Source organism: Podarcis vaucheri, assembly GCF_965113315.1.
Source record: "Podarcis vaucheri genome assembly, chromosome: 16".
Lineage (NCBI taxonomy): Eukaryota > Metazoa > Chordata > Lepidosauria > Squamata > Lacertidae > Podarcis > Podarcis vaucheri.
In genome coordinates, this window is record NC_138754.1 from 197081 (window position 1) to 219242 (window position 22162).

At 54.9% G+C, this 22162-nt stretch overlaps 1 protein-coding gene across 2 annotated transcripts; it reads left to right on the forward strand.

Moving 5' to 3' along the window:
* The first annotated feature begins 760 nt into the window (after positions 1 to 760).
* On the forward strand, positions 761 to 15327 carry NES (nestin). 2 transcript variants are annotated; one of them, XM_082202022.1, is made up of 4 exons: positions 761 to 932; positions 7064 to 7188; positions 9819 to 9892; positions 10086 to 15327. In XM_082202022.1, the coding sequence occupies exons 1-4, from the start codon at positions 912 to 914 to the stop codon at positions 14246 to 14248; spliced, it is 4383 nt and encodes a 1460-aa protein (XP_082058148.1). In that variant the 5' UTR covers positions 761 to 911; the 3' UTR covers positions 14249 to 15327. The 2 variants fall into 2 exon arrangements, with proteins under 2 accessions (XP_082058148.1, XP_082058147.1); XM_082202021.1 differs by lacking the exon at positions 761 to 932 and adding an exon at positions 4362 to 5329.
* The last annotated feature ends 6835 nt before the right edge of the window (positions 15328 to 22162 follow it).

Genomic DNA, 22162 nt, shown 5'->3' on the forward strand with positions numbered 1-22162 from the left:
ACAGGAAGAAAACAGAAATGAAAAAACCAGGGCAGTTAAAAATTAGAATTCACTGGTGTGCAGTGGTTGGTTCCATCCCTGAGAGCCCAGGGTTCAAATTCCCACTGGGCCAGAAAGCTCCCTGGGCGATGTTGGGCCTGGTCTCAGGCTCTGGGCCTAGCCTGCTTCACAGGGTGGTGAAGATAATTTGTAGAGGGGAGAGCACCCCCTTGAGTTCCCCAGAGGAAAGGTGGAATATTACATGGAAATACATAATAAAACACACAAACATGGGAGCACAAACATGTTTGGTGAAAGATACCCAGAGGTGGTGAATATGGATGCGCACCCAAGCAGAGAGAGAAGGTGGCTCCATAAGGCAGTTCAGCCTCCACACTATAATCAGAAGGCAAGAACATTCAAACTGCTGGAACTGACAATCCACAAGGAGCACATGGAGAACCTCCAGCCAGCCAACACCTGGGCGGACAGGTGAGTTTTAAGGAGGCACCAGAAACTGGACCACAGTTGAGGCCCCCTTACTTCCCGCAAGGCTGGTGGTGCTTGGGGGAACTCTAAGGGGAGCCTAGGTCCAGCTGCCTGCCCCCCCCCCATGGGGGTAAATTAAAGGGTGGACCAAGAGCTGGGCAACGTGGCAAGTGGGGCCACAGGCCAGGGAAAGAGAGTTTCCACCGGGGTCCAGAGTCGGCAGGGGAAGACCTTGCTCTGGCTCTGAGCTCACAATCGACTGCAGAATCAGGAATGTCTGTTTCCCAGGAGACCAGGTGAGCTGTTTGCCAGGATCCTCAGATCAGTTGGAAGCACAGACAACAGTCGCCTTCGGATCAGTTGACATTGCAGATGTCTGCTTGCTATTTTTTACCATTTAAATTCTGATTTATACAGAAAAGAAACCGTGTTGAAGATGTAATATGTCTGCATATCCTTTGCAGGTAGGTGGGGGAAATAGTTCTGTTTTGTTTTTAAATAAATTGGTTAGTATTATGTTCAATAAACATACTGGGTTTTCCACTCTTGTTTAGTGGAAACTCTGAAAAGTTGTCCCGGTTATTCTCTGGGGAGGAACCTCCGAAACCACCTTAGGCTGAGTTAGACTGCTGGTCCATCTCTCTCCACATTGCCTGCACTGACTGGCAGCAGCTCTCCAGGGTAAGGAGACTCACTCCCAGGCCTTCCTGGAGATGCTGCCGGTGGGACCTTCTGAATGCTAAGGAGCTGCTCTGCCCCTCAGCCACCTGCCTCCTGACCCCACAGCATCCCCAAAGTGTCGCAAGAGTGTGATGCAAATCTTGACCATTAAAAGCCTTAAATTGGGGCCCAGGCGGAAGAGCTACAGCACAGTCTGCATCTAGGGGCCCAGTTTACCCTACTCCAGAGTAATGGGTCTATCCATGGGAATCAATCCCTGAAATGGCTCCATTGTTAAGGATAATGGTTTAATTTCCTGAAATGGGAATGTTTGCTTAGGTGGATTTGCTGTGTATTTTTTAACATGGGGTTTTTCCTTTGGCCATAGCTCTCTCTCGTGATTGGCTAACTGTAAGTCACATGGGAAAGGCATTCCATTCTGTTGTGACTGTTATTCCAGCAACTGTCGTTTTTTTAACTGCCTTTTCTGTTCTTCTCTCTGTGTGTGTGTGTGAGTGAGGGAGAATGGCTGCTAGAGAAAGGTTTCTTCATGCTGCTGAGTGCCTGTCAGGGTGATCTGCCTGAAGTCAAGCAGACAGGAAGATCCCGAAATGTTAACAGGGAGAATCCTGTGCAGGATCTCTCTATAAGAAACAAAGTGAATACTGCTGAGGTGAAAGTGAAAACCTTTATAAGAAGCTGTAAAGCCTGCATGAGGTAAAACTCGGGTGCAAGTCTCAAGACAGTTTTGCTTATAAGTCTAACTAAGACTTCAATCTACAATTCAACTGAGAACATACCCACGTTTGAATAAGCACGAGATTGTAAATATATTCTTCTCAGTTAATTGTTTTTGAAAGCAAAGTTCTTTTGAATATAAAGAGTCTGGACATGGTATAGTCTTTACTAAGAAGCTATAAATCACCAACAGAGAGTTGTTTAGCTTCCTAGCTGCCACTTTGCATATCATTAAATTTTATTTTTTTCCCACATAACACCCACCACCTGCAGGGTCTCCCTCTTGGACCTTCCTGGGGCACCCACTGAAGTTCTTCCATTGCTGCCGGCACATCTGTGATAACTGAGTGTCCCATGGTGGCCCTATGGTGCCCCCACCTGGAAAGCCCCCCGTGGCAGAAGGACATTCCCCCCTGACGGAACGGGTGCTGGCCAGAGGCCCCTTCAAACTAATCGCCTTTTTGCTGACTTGGAGGGAAAAGCCACAGACACGGATTCAGTCATGGAGGTCCTGAAATGGGGGGGGGGGGCAGCAGCAGCAGCAGCAGGTTTCCTCAAAAACTTACAGTGCCTTGCAGACAGAAGGGCACCAGCACCCCCAGGGTTTAGAAAGGGTGCTAGTCCTCATGAGCCCCATGATTTCCTGAAGCCCTGGAGTCAGTCAGGGTGGGCAGACCAGAGGCAGACAGGCGCAGAGCGTGCAAGGCGGCAGTCCTGGGCTCTTCTGCCTGGGGCGGACTCCTTCCCCCTGGAAACCCCCAGGCAGGTGGATTTAGGAGCAGCTGCTGTTGGCGCACTGTCCACTAGGGGGCGCCATTGCCCATGGTTTGGGGAGCAGGTCCCAAGAACGTGCCGCATTTATGGGCTTCATGCTGGGAGGACTCGTCCACATTTATTCACTCCCATTTTACCGGGAAAGTGGGCGGCGGGACAGGATGTCCGCCCCTGTTTGCAACCCGCCCCTCTTTCCCCTCTGATCCGCCTGCCGTTGCCCCTGCTGCGCAAAAGCTGCCTGGACCAGGACAGGTGTGGACGCTCCTCGTGGGCCGCGGGGTTTGGTTTCCAGGGACGGGGAGGCTCCACCACTCCGCAGGAACTCGGGGCCACAAGGTTTCAAGGCAGCATCCAAGCGGGATCACGCAGAGGGCGGGATTGGGCTGCCATACGTCCGGAATTTCCCGGGCACATGGGTTCGTCCGTCGGAAATAGCATATACCAACCCAAGTCTGAAAGTTGGGGGGGTGTTTTTAGTTTAAAAACAATTTTCACTCGTTGAAATATGGCAGCCCTAAGTGGCCACGCATTGTGACGGCTGAGCACATGCTCCACGTTCAGGAGCAGTCTACCTTTGCACCCCATGTGTTGGAGGAGAGCAGCCGCAGGAGAGAGCTGCCCTTGCCCTCGGGCTCTGCTTGCGGGCTTCCCAGATGCCCCCTCCCTCCTTGAGCCTGATCCAGCTCTCAGCAATTTTGGTGGTCCTTCTGAGCCTGCTCTGCATTACTTTCCCCTTCAGTCGCTCTGGCTACCTGGACACTATACAGCGAAAGCGCATCCCCCTCCCCCCCAAAAATGAATTCTGGGAACTGTAGGATTTTTTAAAGGGGGGGTTGGGAACTAGCTTTCCGCACCGTTCCCAGGATTCTCTGCAGGAAGCCAAGGGCTTTGAATTTAGATAGGAACCTGTATTCTCCTCTCCAAATTTAGTCCCGTTTTCGTCACGTGGTGAATGAATGGAGAGGAGGCAGAGCGGGGAAGGAACTGAGGCGCAGATTCAGACATTCATCGCGGGGTGCAGAATAAGGGGGGGCACGTCGCAGAAAGTGAACGGGAACAGCTGGTCCGCCAGGGGGACAGAAGCTGCCCCCCCCCCGGTTGAGGGCTGCCCTTCACTGGAGATATTGGCTGGACTCGCAAGATTCCTGCGTTGAGCAGGGAGAGGTTGAGCGGATGACCTCTTGGGTGCCCCTCCCAGCTCAAGCGTCCAACGAACAGCGCAGTGGATCGACACAAACCGCCCCGCGTACCGGGCGCTGCCAGTTGCCAGAGGCTCGCAATTTCCTCTCCTCTCCAGATTTCTTGGCCACCCCCTGCCATCTGAAGCAGGAGGGGGCAGGAAGGGTTTCTCCCTTCTCTTGGCCTTGGAATCCTAGAATCTCAGGGTTAGAAGGGATCCCAAGGGTCATCCAGTCCAACCCCGTGCAACGCAGGAAGCACCGCTGCCCTGCCCGTGACAGGTGGCCATCCAGCCTCTGCTTAAAAACTGCAGAGGAATGTGGGAGCCCCTTCTCGCGTACAACTGCTCTTACTATCGGGAAGGTCTTCCTAATGTCGGGATCTCCTTTCTTGCCACTGGGGTCGGGGTCCTGCCCTCTGGAGCAGCAGAAGACCAGCTGGCTCCGTCTCCCCTGGCATTTGCCGCTGGGCTCCGCGCTGCTCCTTCGTCCGCCTTCCCTCGAGTGGGGGGGGGGGATTAAGGCCAGCCCCCTCTCCTCCCCCCCTCCTCCTCCCGGCCAGTATGAATAGCGGTGCTGTTGCGCCGGGGCGCTTGTTCGCTGCCCAGCCCCGCCCGCCTAGCTCCGGGACTCCGCCTGCTTCTCGGTCTCGTCTCGCTCTCGCTGCCGTCCAGCCCGGCTCCCCGGCGGCCATGGAGGCGTTCGTGGGCTCCCGCGCCTTGGGCGAGGAGTCCCTGCAGATGTGGGACCTCAACAAGCGGCTGGAGGCTTACCTGTCGCGCGTGAAGCACCTGGAGGAGGAGAACGAGGGGCTGCGCGCCGAGGTGCAGGGCTTGCGGCTGAGCCCCGTCGAGGGCTCGTGGCGGGCGCGCTACGAGGGCGAGGTGGCGGCGCTGAGGGCCACCCTGGAGCAGGCTTTCCGCGACAAGGCGTCGGCCGAGCTGGCCCGGGAGGCGCTGCGCGACGAGGTGCAGCAGGCGACGGGCCGGTGCCAGCGGGAGCGGGCGGCCCGCGACGAGGCCAAGAGGATGCTGTCGCGGAGCAGGAAGGAGCTGGAGGAGGAGCGCCGGGCGCAGCTGTGGCTCCGCGAGAAGGCGGCGCAGCTGGAGCAGGAGGTGCGGGCGCTGGACGAGGCGCACCGGGACGAGAAGGCGGCGCTGGGCCAGGAGGCGGCCGGCGGCGGCGGGGGGAGCCTGCAGAGCGGCCGGCGCGGCGCCCCGACGGCCGAGGGCTGCTTCCCGCCCGCCGAGGTGGAGGACTACGCGCAGCGCCTCTCCAGCCTCTGGAAGGGGGCCGCCGAGACCTACCAGGCGGAGGTCTGGCAGCTGGAGGCCGCCCTGGGCGAGGCCAAGGAGAAGCTCTGGAGAGCCGCCGAGGGCAACCGGCAGGGCCAGCTGCGCCTCCAGCAGCTGGAGAAGGAGCTGGCCGGCCTGAAGATCCGCAAGGAGGTCCTGGAGGAGAGCCTGGCGCAGCAGTGGCAGCAGCAGCACGGCGAGGCCGGCCAGCTCCAGGTGGGTCAGCAGGAGGGCGGGGTGGGCGGCCCTCCAGGGCCCTCGGGGGTCCCTTCCGACCCCGTGGTTCCAGGTGCAGCTTGTGCGATTCGGGGGCCGGGGGCAGAGACCCCCTCTGCTTGGAAAGGCACCCGAGGAGCGGCGGCAGCAGCGAGAGAACCGCCAGGCGGCTCCTCTAGCGTCCAAGTGACCCGCCCACCAGGGAAGCGAGTGGAGATGTTGGGTAGATGGGGCGGCCTGTGGGTTTTATCTGCCCATGAGTCAAAGAGGGTCGAAGCCAAGCCTGGTCACTGAGGGAAGGGGGTTCGTAGAGCAGTAGAGTTAGGACCTCAAGTGTGGTCAAGTCCAGCCCCTGCAGTGCAGGAATCCCGCGCAGAGAATCCCCAAGAGGGGGCCATCTCAGCTCTGCTTAAAACCATCCAGCACAGGAGCCTGTCACCTTCCAAGGGGGTCTGTTGCACGTGCAGGACATTGCGCCTGGACCCGTCGGGGGGGGGGTCTCCTGCCAGACTCCCTACTCTGAGCGTGCAGGAAGAGGGGGGGATCCCAACAGTCTGCGTCTGTGCCAGGGGGTGGGAGGGGCAAAGCTTTGGCTTTTCCCAGGACAAGAAAGCTCCCATTTTACCTTGGACCCTTTTACACATGCCTGGCCCTGGCTGGGGGGAATAAGAGCCTTCTCTCTTTCCTGTCTGCACCAGCTTTCTAGACTGCTGCCGCTGCTTCTTTCGTGCTGGACCTCCGGCCTGCCCTAGGGTGGGTTTCACTCCTACTCCAGTTTGTATGCTGTTCCCGGGGAGGGTCTCTGCCTAAATGGTCCCTCTCCACACCTGTGGAGGAGTTTTAGGGCCCCCTCACTGCTCCCTCCGTGGCATGAGAGACTATAAGGTCCAGCTGGCCAAAGGGGGTCTGCCTCGTCCAGCCGCCTGTCTTCAGAGTGGCTGCCCGGCTGCCCATCATTCCTGAGCTGAATGACCCTTTGCGCCACTTCTGACTCCACCATTCTGTGATTTGTGCCTCTTTTGTGGTTTGTGTGCTGCTGTGGGCTTGGACTCCAGATGTGGAATCAGGGAGAGATTTGGGGCAAGGAGGGGTGTGGGGACAGGAGGGCAGGGAGGTTGTGGTTCAGGAGCAGGATTGGGATTTCTGCTAATTCTTGCTCACTTGGAAAGAGAGAGGGGTGGTTTTGGAGACAGCCAGGAAGGGGCAGCGTGGAACTTCGGGTCCTCAGCTATTGCCGGCCACCTGCTCCCTTCAGCCTTGACAATGGGTCATGCTGGGGGGAGAGGAAGCTTCAGCTGACCACATGGGGGGGGCCTAAAGGTTCCCCCATGTAAGCTCTTTGGGGAAGCCTTCAGCAGGCCCAGGTGATGCTGTGCTGCAAGGCAGAGTGTCACGTTGTCACAAGGCAGACCCTGGAAGGATCACAGAATCCTAGAATTGTCGGGTTGGAAGGGACCTCAGGGGTCATTTCGTCCACCCCTGGCTGATGTCCCCTGGCGAAGGGTGTCTCCTGAGCCAAAGCACCCAGAGGAAACGCTCTCCCTGCTGCCACGCCCGTCATCCTGGGGGGCACCATGAGATTATCTGTGCTTCCTGCATTGCGGGGGGCGAACCCTTGGGGCTCTATGGGAGGTGGAGGCTCCTCTGGCAATTCCCAGGCCAGGAGCCGTGTCCTCCCCTCCAGTCCACCTTCCGTGGCTGACAGGCGCCTCAGTCTCTCCTCTTCCTCAACAGCTGGTCATCGAGTCCCTGGAGGAGGAGAAGCAGTCCCTGAGAGTCCAGATCGCCCAGGTCCTGGAGGAGCGCCAGCAGCTGATGCACCTCAAGATGTCCCTCAGCCTGGAAGTGGCCACCTACCGGTGAGAGAGCTCATTGCCCCAGGGGCTACTCTGGGAAGGGTGGGGGCCATGACACGGGAGCAGCCTGGCCCTCTGGCCTCTTCCTGCCCTGGCTTTGTTCCTTGAGTGAACTTCAAAAGAGCCCTGTAGCTGGATCCAGCCAAAGGTGTATCCATCTCGTCCAGCCTCCTGTCCTCACAGGGGCCAAAGGCCCCAAAGAGCTTGGGAAGTTAAATAGACTGCCTCTGGAGCTGGAGGTTCCATAAGGACCACAGAAGATCCTGGCTGCTGGGTCAGGCCAAAGGGAGCCCGTCCATCCTCGCAATGGACCACCAGAGGCCTTTTTGGGGAAACCTGCAAGTAGGATCCAATCACGAGAGCAACCCTCTCCCCGCCTGTGGATTCCAGCAACTGGGATTTAGATGCACTGCTGCCTCTACGGAGGCAGAGCAGAGCCAGCACGGCCGGTAGCCATTGAAAGGCCTTCTTTTCCTCCTGAAATTTGCCCGATCCACTTTCGAACTGCTAGGTTGGCAGGAGCAGGGACCGAGCAAAGGGAGCTCACCCTGTGGTGGGGATTCGAACTGCCCGTCTGATCGGCAGGCGCAAGAGGCTCAGTGGTTTAACCCACAGCGCCACCCCCCGACTTACCCCTGCTAAAAAAGCAATACAGCTCTTTTTAAAAAAAAAAAAGGGAGCAGCAGCAACTCTCCCCTCCTCCTTTCCAGAGACCCTTCCCCATTTTGATTGATTTAATTGATTTCTACAGCTCTGTGATTCTGTGGTTTATTTCTACACCACTTTCCATTCATGCAAATCCCAAAGCAGCTGATAAACAACAGTAACTTAACAGGACATCACAAGTGCAACATAAATAAGAAATAATCAGTAAAAGAATTTTGATCTATAAAACTGCACTAAAACACCAGCAACTAAAATAACAACACAACAACAATAACAAAGGCAAGCATCCCAATTACAACATAAGTCACATTATATGATTAACAAATAACCAGTAAGGCATTTATGATCCAAAAAGCAATATTGACAAAACAGCAACTAAAAAAAACCCCCTTTCTTCGCCACTTGTTCCTGGATAGGCAGAAGCAGACTCTTCCTGGCGTCCCCTCTAACTCTCCCCAGTTCGGTGAAGGGTCTGGGCTTTGGCACCCTGCTTTCCAGGCTGTGCTATGGCTGCCCCCCCCCCAAAGGGGAAGGAAGAGGGACCCCCAAAAAACACCCACAGCGCCTTCTCTTCATCCCCGTGGCCTGTTTTCTCTTCTCCCTCTACCCCCAGAGACCCCTCCTCTTCCTGGGAACTGGGCTCTGGCTCACAAGCCCCCTCCCCGCATGGCTCCTCCAGGACAAAAGTGGGCTGGCCCCTGAGGGGGTTCAGCACTGCCATTAGCATGAGAAAGGGGGGCCCTGCCTGGGAGGAGGCGGAGGCGGCAGAGGCTGCCCATGACATCACCCCAATGGGCCCCAAATGCAGCTGGGGCTGGGAAGAACTCTCTTAACGGGCTCAAAAATCGCCTGGCGTGTTTTAAGTGAGGAGGTGGGGCAAGCAAACAATCACACCCTAGGCCAACCCCAACCTCTCTCTCCACCAAAGGAACACAAGTGAACAACACAAACAACGCTGACACCAAACTCTACGCACATTAAACATAATAGAAACACCGCCACCCGACCCCACCCCCATCCATCTTCCCTCCTGCCACCCCCCTTTTCTTCTCTCTCTCTTTTTTCTTCTCCCCCTAATGCCTCAACAAATGAAATGGATTTGTAAAAATGTTACATGAAAAAAACAAACCAAAAATGAGGCACTACACTTCTGTAAAACAAGAAAATCCTTAATAAAATATTAAAAAAAAAGTAAAAAAAAAGTGAGGAGGTGGGGGCTTTGCAGGCTCCACGCCTCCACAGGCACTGCAGCAGTTGGTGGCTTATTTTGCTGGAAGACTCGGGTCAGATAAAAGAAAGGGCTTCCCTACCCTGTATAAACTGTGGGACTCTCTTCCACAAGAGGCAGGGGGGGGGGCGTCAGCTTGGGTGGCTTTAAAAGCAGGTTGGACAAGTTTATGGAGGAGGAGGAGGAGGAGGAGGAGAGGTCTCTTGATGGCTGCCAGCCTTGAGGTCTAAGCTCTGCCTGAGGCAAAAACACTTCTGAATCCCAGGAGCTGGAAATGGCAGGAGGGGAGAAAATGCTCCTGTGCTGGGATCCCGCTTGCGGGTTTCCTATGGCGGCATCTGCTTGACCACTGGGGGAGCGGGAGGCTGGGCTGGCGGGGCCAGGGGCCGGACCCAGCAGGCTCTTCCGAGGTTCTGATGGCCTTCCTCTGTCCCCTCTCAAATGGGTTCTGTGCGAGAACAAATCTTGAAGGATTTAGTTCAGTGGAGGGGGAAGAGGTGCCCTGGCTCTGCAGGCCAAAGGTCCTATGGCCAAAGGTCCAACGCATTGTGGGCGGCATCTCCCGACAGGACTGGGGAGAGGCTCCCTGCCTGAAATCCTGCAGAGCAGCTGCTGCCCGTCAGCTAGATGGGCCTGGGATATTAAGGAAGCTTGCAGAGCCCCCGTTGCAGGCAAGTGCCCTGTCTTCTCCCAAGAGACCCCAGAAACCAACCAGCCCCTCTCCCACATTTCTTTCCAGGACCCTCCTGGAGGCTGAGAGTACCAGGCTGCAGATCCCGGCTGGCGACTTCAAACTGACCAGTGGCATCAGAGGTATGTATAAGAGGGACAGAGAGAGAGAGAGATGGAGGGAGAATGATCAGAATGGCAATAATCCCATGGAAGAAAAGAGGCTTATTAGGACTGTAGAGCTGGAAGGGAACCCCAAGGGTCATCTAGTCCAACCCCACTGGAATGCAGGGATCACAAGCTACAGAAATGTTTTGCATCTCTGTTCTTTCTACAGATGGGAAGCTGGAGCTGAGCAATGGCCTGTCCCTGGACAGAGGCCACCTGGGCCCCCTAGACCCCTGGCTGAGCCCAGCCACCTTCCCGAAGGCCAGTGCAAAGCCCCGGTCGCCCAGGGGCCAGAATGAGTCCTCAGCAGGCAGCTTCACTTCCTCTGTGCCCCCCAAGAGCAGAAGCCCCTTGGCCAGGGATTTCCAGAAGGCCAGCACCATCCTCCCGGACCCCTCCGCCATAGGTTTTGAGGACCCCTTGCCAGCCAAAGACGTCCTGGCACCCGTCGACTTGCCCGCTTTTGAGCAGACTGAGGTCTGGAGGGCCACCCAAATCACAGCTGTCTCCCAGTCACTCTTGCATGAGTCCCTTCCGCCTTTCGACACTGTGGCTCCTGACAGCTTGGAAGAATCCAGCTTGGGCACCGAGCAGAGACTCCAGGCGGACGGAGCCATGAGGGGTGGCAGAGAGACTGAAGCAGGAGAGAAGGAAGGACTTTGTGAGGAGGAGGAGGAGGAGGAAGAGGAGGAGGAAGAGCAAGAAGAGGAGTGTCTCAGCAATGAGCCAGCAGGGGAGGCCACGACCCAGAACGGTCCTTACTCTGACCGGCTGGTTACAGAAGCATTGGAAATCGCACTCAAAGTAGTCAACGCGGCGGATGTCCGGCCAGAGACTGGCTTCCTTGAGGGCTCTGACTCCCCAAACGGCCTCCCTCTGGACGGCTCTCCCCCCTTAGAAGATGAAGGCAGGGCGGACTCTCCTCCCAGTACAGAGTTGGCGAAAGAAGCTGCAGAGAAAGTGCTGAAAGAGCACACTGGGGACACTCCGCCAGGGGCAGACCTTATGTGGGGCAACCGAGGCTCTGAAGAGCCCACAGAGGTGAACGGCAGCCCCGGTGAGGCCTGTGCAGAGGAGCATGAAGGAGAGATTCAGGGGGCTCTGGCAACAGACCCCCCAACTCCACAAGAAACGGGGTTGCTGGAGGTAGAAGGGGAGGCCAGGGAAACTGCAGACGGAGTCCCGGTCACCGGGAGGATCGAGGCCTACCAGGAAGTGGTGCCTCCAGGAGAGGAAGGCGAGGAGCCCCCGCCGTCATGTGGCACAGAGCAGGGGGGGCACGGCAGTGAGGAGGTGCCCGAGTGCCCAGAAGGGGCAGGTGCCCTGGGCAAAGATGTGGCTGTGGTGGTGAGGGAGGGGAAGGAGAGCTGGGACTCTGGCGCCAGCAGCCCTCCAGAGGAGCAGGCAGGTGCCACGGGAGGGTACCTGGAGGAAGCGGAAGACCTGGAGGTGGTGAGCACAGAAGCCCTGCACCTGTCGGAGGATGAGGAAAGGAGGGAGCTGTGGAGCCCCTCCAAGGAGAAGGAGGAGGAGGACTTGCAGGCGCTGGAGGGGGAGCTCCTGCAGGCAGAAGAGTGTGTTGCTTGTGAGAACGTGGCACCACTGAGCCACGGGGCGGCAGAGAGTTGCTCAGAGCAACCCTTTCTTCAGCTGGAGCAGGCACAGCTCCAGGCACCAGGAGCCCCCCCGGAAGGGATGGATTTGGCCCTGCGGGAGAGAGAGGTGGGAGAGGCATCCCAGGAACCTGACGCCGTTCCTGTGGAGGAGACCCCCTTGGTGGAAGAAAACTCCGCAAGGGAGGAAGGAGAGAACGTGGAAGGGGAGCCCAGAATGGTGGAAAGCGCAAGGGATGCTGAGGGGGGCAAAGAGAGGGGGGAGGAGGAGGAGGACATCCCCAGGCCCTCGAGAGAGGATGGGTTGGGGAATGAAGATGCCAGGGAGAAGCAGGGCTTCTCAGACACGGAGCCTGTCTGCTCCCAAGAGATGGAGGTTGCCTTGCAAGGCGAGGATGTCCCGGGGCAAGGGGAGATCTCCAAGGCAGAGGAGCAGGATGTGGCAGGAGATGCTTCGGAGGAGCAGCAGCAACTGGCAGAGGAGGAGGAGGGAGCAGGAGAAGGAGGAGAAGAGATCCCAGCGGCTGCTCTTGATGCTGACAGAGACATCCAGGAGGGACGCTTGGTGGTGGGCCCAGAAGCCTCCAAGGCAGAAAGGGAAGAGGAGGAGGAGGAGGAGGCAGGCATTCTAGAGATGGAAGAAATAGCAGCTCCCTTGGAGACAAAGGACCTGCCATGGTGCCTGGAAGCTGAACAGGATGAGGCCGATGCACAGGCAGAGGAAGAAGAGCAAGCAGTGGCCAGAGTAGAAGAGGTTCTCCAAAGTCAGCTGGCCACCCACCTGGGCGAAAGCCTGGCCCCACCTGCTGACAAAAAGGTGGAGGTTCCCCCAGAAGTGCAGGGCAGCCCCACTGATGGGTTTGAGGGCAAGGACCAGGCCGACACCAGCCACGGTCAGTCACAAAGTGAGTCTTTGGGGTCTGAGGACTCCCTTGAATCTTGGGACAGCTCCCCAAATGCCAGCCATGAGACCGAGGGGATTGAGAAGGGCCTGGAAAGTGGCAAGGCGATTATGCTGGAGGAGACTCTGCCGGATCACACCCCCTTGCATCTGTATGAGGGGCAGATGATGGCTGCCTCTGGGGAGCCCCAACAAACGCCTCCAGAGAGCCAAGAGGCTGCAGAAGTGCCTCTTGTGACCCAAGATGGATCCACGTCTTTAGAGGAGGTGCAACATCCTCCAGCAGAGGACGACAGTTTGCCCAGCCCCCCAACAGAAGAGAACATCAACAAACAAGAAGGTGCAGAAGAGGAAGGAGGGTGTGCCACAGAAGCTGCTCCCATCCCAGGCACAGACGATCCCAAAGTTTCAGGAAAACCTACGACAGATGCTCTGGAACTCATCGGAAGTGATGGAAACCTACTTGAAGAAGACTCCAAAGTGCTCAGAGGGGAGGAGGTTGCAAAGGACTCTGCACAGTTGGACGCAGAATCTGAGAAAGAGCTGGCTGGTGGGGAAGGCCTCCAGAAAGCGGGCGAGGTGGAAGAAGAAGCCCAGTTTGTAGAACAGTTCTGTGAGGAAGAAACTGGCCAGGATTTTGCTTGGGGGCCAGAGGAGGACAGCACTTTCCAAGTAGAACGGCTGGATCCCAGCAACGTGGAGGAAAATGCCTTTGTGGAAGGGGACGGTCCGTTGGAGCTGGGTGACCAAGGCGACACAGAGGCTGAAGGTGGCCACAAGGATTCTCCCCTGACCAGCGTGGCTGACTTGGGTGAAATTGTGCTGGAGGGGGAAGAAGGGTCTTTGGATGTGCAGGGAGGAGACCTCACAGGACCAGAGGCTCCAGCATGTGGCAAGGATGAAGATTTGCCCTGTGCCCAGGAGACAACGGACCTTGAAATCTGCAGAAGAGAAGACCAGTTCCCACAGGAAGATGTGGCTGAGGGGGACCCAAGTGGTGAGGTTCTCCCAGGCGAGACAGTTGCGAGCATCTCAAGAGAGAGCATGAAAGATGCTGACATCCTGGAGATCGTGGAACAAGCTCTGGAGTTCAACCAGGAGCTGATCAAGGCAGCTGAGCCGTGTGTTGAGGCCCAACCAACAGTGACAGGAGGGGAGGAAGGTCCATCCCTGGAGAATGAGGAAGAGGAGAGCCGGGCTGCACCAATTGCCTTGCCCGATGTCAGTGACTCCCAGGTCCCCACAGAGGCCCCAGAAATCTCCTTCCCCGATGCCAAAGACCCAACAGGATCTGGTCCTCTGTGGGCTGACAGCAATGCTAATGGGCTGCAGCAAGACCCCGGCGTTGCTGATTTCACAGAGGAGATCCTGAATGGGATTGGGGTCCTGCAGCCTGGTGAGACAGAGTGCAATGGGGGCATCTCTGAGGAAGAAGCAATGAAGAAGGTTACCATCACCCAGCAGTTCCTCAGGGAGGAGCTGGACGATCCCTCCGCGGTGGAGGTGACAGCAGACCAGAGATCGCCTCAAGTGCCGTCCCATGAAGAGACACCAAGGATCGAAGATGTGGAGCCGGAAGTTCACGAGAAGGTTCTGCTGGGACATGGCAAAGGCTTGGAGGCCACAGATCCCAATGAGAACCTCTTTGTCGACATCTTGCAGGCTGCCTGTATCAAAGGGGGGAAGGGCACTGATCCAGGGGCTGTCTCCGTCCCACCACACTTTGGGGATGAAGTTCTCCACCTGGAGTCCAACCAGCACCTGAACTTCCGGACGGAAGAGGAGGAGGAGCAGAGATGGTCTTCAGAAGACAACTGAAACCCTGCCTTTGTCCCTCCCAGCAGCTGACTCCTGCCAGAGGCAAAGCAAGATCTCTAGGGGACCAGGAGATCACTCTCTTCCCATGCCCCACAACCTCCACAACTTTTTTAAATTTTGTTTTTCTAGATGCCATACTACCATTTTTCATTTAAAATATAAAAATAGGCCGTCAAATTGACAATCAAAAGCTTTGATTAGATAGAACTCTTCTTTTTTTTAAAAAAACTCCTTTGAGACTTTATGGTAGCGATTTGTTAAAAACCTCCTGTTTGTTGGAGTGAGCATTCGAGCCCAGTGCCTTATAGGGTGTCAGGATATAGGGCCAGGGTTTTAATCACGATAGGCCTCCCCTTCCCCTTAAAGTGGGCCCAGTTGTTTGGGAGAAGGGGCAGTCCGAAGCCTTGTGACACCTGTGGGGCTGGCTGCTACTGTGGGGGGAGCGGCTGGATCTAACACCTCAGTGCCAACACTCAAGCCCTTTGGACCTTAGCGCCTTCAATCCTCGAACCGTCAGCCTCCAAGTTACGTTGCAAAAAACAAACCCCCAACGCAGCTTGGCACATCCCCTTTTCAGGATTTTGTGGCTGGCACAGCAATTCTTAAGCTCCTCGACCCACAGATCAAGGTATCGCTGAGCTGGGTCCCCCCTTCCTCGCTGTCTGACCGCCTCCTGCTTCTTTGGGGCAGTTTATGGAGATTGAAAAGTGGGTTTTAAGCTGCAAAAATGTTGGTTTCTGTGCAAGTCAGGCCAATGTCTCCCAGGTGCAAATTTGATGGGAGTGTGTGTCTTCAGGTGCTGCTTTGAAGTTCACCCTATAAACAAGCCAGCAAGAGGAGTGTTTGCAGCAGGACTGGGGCAGGGCCACCCAAGGGCAGGCAGCAGATCCTGGGGTGTGGAGGGGCTGGTGGTTTGGTGTGGACCCTGTTGCAGAGAGAGATGCAGCTGCCTTGAGGTGCAGGACTTAAGAATTCTGCTGCTTTGTTGCCTTCAGATAAGGAGCCAGCAAGACGGACCCCCGGCTTCCTCTGACTTGAGCCTCCTTGATAAGCTAATAAAAGCAATTTGTTTCCCACCACTTGCAAACTCACAGCGTCTTGTTTTTAAAATTGGACTTTTACAAAGAATGTGTGATTTGCAAAGCGTTCTATTTTGATGTGGCTTTCTCTTTGGGTGTGTGGGTGTCAGAGGAGAGACAGAGAACACAGGGCACATGGGCTTGTCAGAGAAAATAGGCTGGTGATCTCAAAGGGATCTTGGAATGCAAGTCTTCATTTCCAAAGTGGGGGAGCTGTGGTTCTCCAGGGGTTGTTGAATGATCCTTGTCCCCAGCCCTTTCCATCGACCATGCTGGCTGCTGGGGCTGGTAGGCTAGAGGCCATCATCTGGAGGGGCACAGATGTCACAGAATCATAGGGACCCCTAAAGGTCATTTGGTCCAACTCCCTGCAATGCAGGAACCACAGCTAAAGAATCTCTGACAGCTGACTGCCTAGCATCTGGTTAAATACCATCAAGGAAGGAGAGTCCCCCACCTTCCAAGGGAGTCCATGCCACTGTCCAATGGCTCTTGCCCTCATCAAGTTCTTTTCTTGCCATTTGAATCCATTGGTTTGAGTCCTAGATTCCAGAGCAGGCGAAAACAAGCTTGCTCCCTCTTCTATGTGACAGCCCTTCAGCTATCTGAAAATGGCCGTCGTATCTCCTCTGAGTCTCCTCAACCGTTCCTCATAAGGCTTGGTTTTCAGGCCCTTGATCATCTTGGCTTCCCTCTTCTGCACACCTTCCAGCTTGTCGACATCCTTCTTAACTTGTGGTGCCCAGAATTAGACACAGTACAGTCCACCCTCCCTGCCACAAAGAGGCACCTTCCCTGAACTTAGACCTCAGACGATCAGCCAAGGGCCTACTGAGGCCAGCAGTTCCCAGAGTGGTCAGCCAGGTGCCCTGATGGGAAGCCCATACACCAGAGGTCAGAAGCCCAGGTGTTGCCCGATCCTTCTTGTATGACCCCACTTCCTGCCTAGAGGAGTGTGCCTAGCCATCATGACTAGCACGAGCCATGAAGCAACTTTGTTCTCCTCTGCTGTGAATTTGCCTGGCTCCCTTTGAAAGCCACCACTGCATCCGAGAGTAGCCACTGCCACATGTTTAACTGCCTGTGAAAATGTCCTCCATCCTGAATCTTCCAGGGATAAGAACCATGTATTCCACATTGAGTTCCTTGGAGAAAAAGGCAGAATGGGAGAGCCAGTGTGGCATGAAGGTGAGAGGGTTGGACTAGGGCCGGGGGAGCAGGGCTCCAATTCCCACTCAGCCATGAAGCTCACTGGGTGACCTTGGGCCAGTCACCATCTCTTAGCACAACCTACGTCTTCACAGAGTTGTTGAGAGGGTGAAATGGGGAGGAGGACCACCATCTACACCACCATGAGATTGTTGGGAGAGAAAGGTGGTATATTCAATCAATCAATCCACCCCTACAGTTTAGCCCCTGCCTCTTCATCCATCCTAGAACTCCAAGTGGTGCTCATTCAATGTTCATTCATGTGGACCCAAATGGAAACTGGCCACCCATCCTGGCACAGATGCAGACCTGGGGTGTGTGTCCGTCTGGCTGGCTTCAGGGGGCTTCAGCCCAGACCCCCTGGGGACACAGCAAATTTCTGCAAAACTTGACTCACCATGAGGAAGCCTCCTAAAGTCTCTTGAGCTAAGGAGGATCCCTAGAGGAGAAATCTCCCTTCCCCTGGTGGGGATGTTCCCTGGCCAGCACCCTGCCTTTGTGGAAAGGGTGGCAGACAGGGAGGGGGGAGATGGTTGCGTCTTTTTATAGCCAGGGCCAGAAAGCAGGACTGATGGAGGGCCTCAGATATGCAGGTGGCTGATGCAACCCTCCCGCTCATCTCCCTGGAGGGCAGGAATATTTTGGGAAGCAGGGAAGGGAGTTGAATGCTTCCGACTTCCCTCCCCCTGCTGGGACTGAGAGCAGGCATGGTGGGGCTAAGAAGAGGATCCCTGGATCCCGTGGGGGCAGGCAGAAGGGATTCCCCTGCCGGTGATGCTGACCGGGGTTGGGCCCCATTTCATAGAATCATAGAGTTGGAAGAGACCACAAGGGCCATCAAGTCCAACCCTTTAATTTAAAAATCATGAAAAGAAAAACAAAACATATTACAGCTGGTGACACAATATGATACACTTCAAAAACAAACTGACATACTGATAAAACCCTAAAGAGAGAGAAAATAAATAAATAAAACAAAAGTTGGCAATGGTGGATCTGGGTGGATCCAAGAGTCGACTCTAACCTAGCAGAAGGCGGCTTCCAATGATCTAGAAAGAAGGAAAGAAATCCAGGAGGTTTATGAAATGGCGACTGGATTGGAGAAAAGCAGAGAGCCCATGAAGGCGCAGGGCAAAACAACCAGAATGATCAAGGTTGGGATGGCTGTCCTCTCAGGGTCCCTTTCAGCCCTGTGAATTGTATAGCTGTATGACTGGAGTCTACATAAGAGGAGAATCACAGATCATTTTATTTAATTAAGGAAACAGCGTGATCCACCACCCGTTTGTGGGGAGGAGGGTTCTCTACAAACTAGCAAGATGGGCAGGACAAGTGCCTTGTTGCCACAGGGAATAGGGGGATCCTTCTGAAAGGGGACGAGTCTCTCTGCCCATGGCCCACTCCCCTGGCCGGAGGTGTCGCCATCGTGGTGTCTGTGGGTCAGAGGGGAGAGGCAGGTTGGCGGCTGGAGTTGGCCAAGACACAGTGACCCGATTTTCTCAGCTCTGGCTCCCCACCTAGAAATCCAAGGGGGGAGCAGGATCTTTCCCACCCAAGGGCCACATTCCTTCATGTGCAACCTGCTGGGTGGGTGTGGCCAGAGGCTAAAGTGGGTGGAGCCATGGATGTGCCAGAGGTTTCTCTGCTCCCCACTTCTCCATCATTTATCCAGGCCAGCAAGAGGCCTTGCCGAGCATTCAAGGAGGGCACAAAGGAAGACCGTGTGTGTGGTCACTCAGCCCCATAGACCAGCCCTCAGGGATAAATCGTACCAGCCTTAACTGTTAATGTGATCAATCATTCATCCTATTATTTACTCTTCCTCAGCCGTCCTTCACCAGTTGAGACCCCAGGGGAGTTTACCACATATTCAATACATTCAATATAACATATAAAAAGCATATATCATTACAGTACAAACTGTTTATTTCTTATTCCCTTTCAAAACATAACTTTTAGGATAGCAGCCATTCTGTTGGCCAAAAGGCAAGAGAAAGAGGTTTTGCCATCCTTTTGAAGGGACTGCTGCATCTAGTCCAGCCTCCTGGTCTCTCAGTGGCCAAATGTCCCTGAGAACTACATAAGCAGCACCTGCACATGAGGCCAATGGCTCCCCTAGTCCAGCCTCCTCTGAACAGCAGCCTGTGGGAAACCCACAAGCAGGATCTGAGCATGAGAACTTCTGTCACCTCCTTTAACTTTTTCCACCCCAGCTGGTTGCTAGCAAGGATGCTGCATCTGAGAGCTGCTAGCCGAGCTCACCTATTTTTCCTCCTCCCTCCCCAATCCCTTTTCCTTTTATGCTGTGGTCTTTTTATATTGTATTTGGAACTGCCTTGGGGGGGGGGAGTCTTCTTCTTTGGCTGGCCAAAAGAAATTGGCTTCAAAATAAATAAATAAATAAAAACGCTTTAAATAAACAAATGACGAGGCTGTTTTGAGGCATGGCATGCGGTGCCCACCCCTGGCACTGCCACGGCATGCCATTCCAAAAAGCGCATTACATGGCATGCCTCAATTGGGTCTTTTGTGATGGCGCCGCTGAGTCACGGGAGGCAGAGAAAGGGCTGCCTTTGTGCTCCCTGGAGGGAAAAGGGTCTGAGTCACCCAAAGCCTGGCGGAGGTGGCTGGGTGGGTGGGCTGGAGAATAAAAACAGGCGTGTGTGTGTGTGTGTGTGTGTGTGTGTAATGAGGATTTCTCATTCTCTCTCTCTGGCTTTTCTGTTTAGATGACCAAGACAGAGAAACACAGACTAGTGGTGAAGTTATGGACAGCATGAATATGTGCAGTTTGGAGACAGGGGATAGAGAAAAGAAAGATGGGTTTGACTCAGTGTGGGCTCGCTTTAAAGCATTTGTTAACAAGAGTGCCCTGAGGTCCTTTGCATTCTCAGTCACAGCAGCCACTATGGAGAAATTAACTTTTCACACTTTAGTTCAAAGTATTCACTGTGGGGGTGTGGGGGTTGCGCTGTGGGTTAAACCACAGAACTTAGGACTTGCCGATCAGAAGGTCGGGGGTTCAAATCCATGACGGGGTGAGCTCCCGTTGCTCGGTCCCTGCTCCTGCCAACCTAGCAGTTCGATAGCACGTCAAAGTGCAAGTAGATAAATAGGTACCGCTCCGGCGGGAAGGTAAACGGGTTTCCGTGCGCTGCTCTGGTTCACCAGAAGCGGCTTAGTCATGCTGGCAACATGACCTGGAAGCTGTACACCGGCTCCCTCGGCCAGTAAGGCGAGATGAGCGCCGCAACCCCAGAGCCGGTCATGACTGAATGGTCAGGGGTCCCTTTACCTTTATATTCAGTGTGGGTGTAAGCTTAATCCATAATGTAGAAGATTTCCCATCTGCTTTGATGCCACATGCACCCCTGCATACAAGACTTTAGCATCTCTGTATGTGTTTGTGCTGGTAGGAAACAATTTCAGCACAAACACAATGGAAAACATTTTTTTAAAATTTCCCAATAAAATTTGAAATAAATAAACAGAAAGAAGAGAGAAGTTTCTCTTCCTTGTCTCCTAATGTTCACACTTATGGACTTCCCAATGAAGCTGAACATTGGAAGAATCAGGTCACAAAAATAGAAGTCCTTCTTCATGAAGCACGTGGTTAAACTGTGGAACTTCCTCCTTCAAGAGGCTGCGATGGCCACCAACCTAGATGGCTTTAAAAGAGGATTAGACAAATTCATAGCAAAGAGGCCTATTGATGGCTTCTAGCCAAGATGACACTGCTCTGCCTCCATGCTTGGAAGCAGCTGTTGTTGGCATCCGTCAGTCTTGAGAGACAATGGAGTGAGCCTCTGGGGGTGAAGTCAAACCTCTGGATTAGCAGCACCAAAGGGACCTTCCAAGGACACAAGCCTGGGCAGTGGGTCTGGAGGCTGCCCAGACGACAAGACCCTCCCTCTCGGCCTCACTGATGTGGCCCAAAGGAAAGCAGAGAAAGATGTTTGGCCCCAGCTTGGTTGCCTGAAGGAGGCGTACACAGCGCCATCCAACCGCCTTAGGGACTCCCCTCTGGATCTGTGCAGGGTTTACTCCTGAACCTTTTCTTCTCCAAAAGATATTCTGCAAGACAAGGCAGAGGAGGTTTAGGAGCAGAGTCTTCCTTCTCCTAGATGGGTCCCCTTTCCAGGTGGACGAGCCCCGTCTGCCCCTCATTTCCCTCTACAGCACATGCAGAAACCACTTTATTGACCCCCTCTTGGTCTCGTCCACTCAATATGCCAGAGCCTATCTTCAAATACAGGGGAAGTCCTTAACACACTGAGGGCTGGTGACCCATCGGCTGCCCTCACCTGGTTTAGCTGGCCATTAGAAGCCGTTCCCAGGGTGTGGCTGCTGACAGCTTCCAGGAGCCGCAGGTGAGAGCAGAGTGCAGGGTGGGGGCCAAAGGTGGGCAAAGGGCCCCAGAAGGAGCAAGATGTGTCTCCCACTAGAGGTAGCTTCCCTCCCCTGACACCCCATAAACCCCTGGAGGCAGAAATGCTTCCGGATACCAGAATCCCATGATGCCACAACACAGGCAGCAGTTTTTTCAGTGAGGTCCGTTATCAACTATCAAGAGAGGGACCTTTAACTGTGAGAGCAGCAGAGGCTGTTTTGATGCTACGTGTGCCTCTAAATCAGTTTTTAAATATTAGTCGGTCCCATGTATAAATCCATGTCAATCTGCTCCAGTATACCAAGCAAAAGTCATGTGTGATTTTTATACTTTAAATAACATACGTATCTTGTTACGCCTTTTCTAGGAGAGAAAAAAGAGCAACTACTAAAAAGGGTCAAACGACCCGGGGGAACTTCTGCACTACTCTTTCAAGTATATTTACCACAGATCAGTGCTGTCAACTCTGGCTGGCAGCAGCTCCCAGGGTTTGAGGCAGGCATTGCTCCTTTCTTGCCTTGGAGGGCTGTAGGTCTTTGAGGGGTGGGTGTGTTTCAAGGTCCTGACGCTACAAGGCTGATTCCTGTGCCTCAGACGGGAGGCTGGGGCTTTCCTGATCCCAGGGGCTTTGCATCCAGAGGCCAGCCTTGCCTGGCAGGGACCCCCCCCCCTCTCCTGTGCTCAGCCATGCTGGACGGACGGAGCTGGTGGGGAAGGAGCCTAAGCTAACAGGCCCCTTCCAGCTGCCCTGACCAGGCCTGATAAGCGGCTGCCTGGCAGACAGCGAGCTCCTTTTAAGGGCAAACTGCAACGCCAGAGAAGGAGCGAGACCTGACCCCAAGGTCTCCGTGTTCCCTGGCCTGTGCCAAAGCCCAGCTGTGTTTTCTCTGTCCACTGGGGCGCTGGCTGAGGGTGCAGATCACAGCCTGCCCTCTCCCCCTCTGCCTCCTTTGCAGGGCATTCTGGGGGCATCCTGCAATGCGCACCTTGCTGAAGTTAAGGATGCTGTACAACTTCACCTGAAGGGCGCCTGAGCTCCAGCAAGAGCCTCTTCAAGCAGCTCATCTTTCTACATGGTCCTTCCGGCAAAATATGGACACCCTAGACGTGTTGAGTCTCTGCAGGGTAGGGAACAGGTTATGACTGAGGGTTAGTCTGGGTTCCTTAGGAGTGCTGGCAGCTTTGGTGGGCATGTGCTGGCCGGCCAGCCCTTTCAGACGCCGCCTCTCTCTGGGT

Coding starts and splice junctions, on each gene's coding strand:
- NES (XM_082202021.1), top strand. CDS start 4,382: ATGAATAGCGGTGCTGTTGCGCCGGGGCGCTTGTTCGCTGCCCAGCCC. Junction 7,189..9,818: donor CTGGAAGTGGCCACCTACCG/GTGAGAGAGCTC, acceptor ATTTCTTTCCAG/GACCCTCCTGGAGGCTGAGA. Junction 9,893..10,085: donor ACTGACCAGTGGCATCAGAG/GTATGTATAAGA, acceptor TTCTTTCTACAG/ATGGGAAGCTGGAGCTGAGC.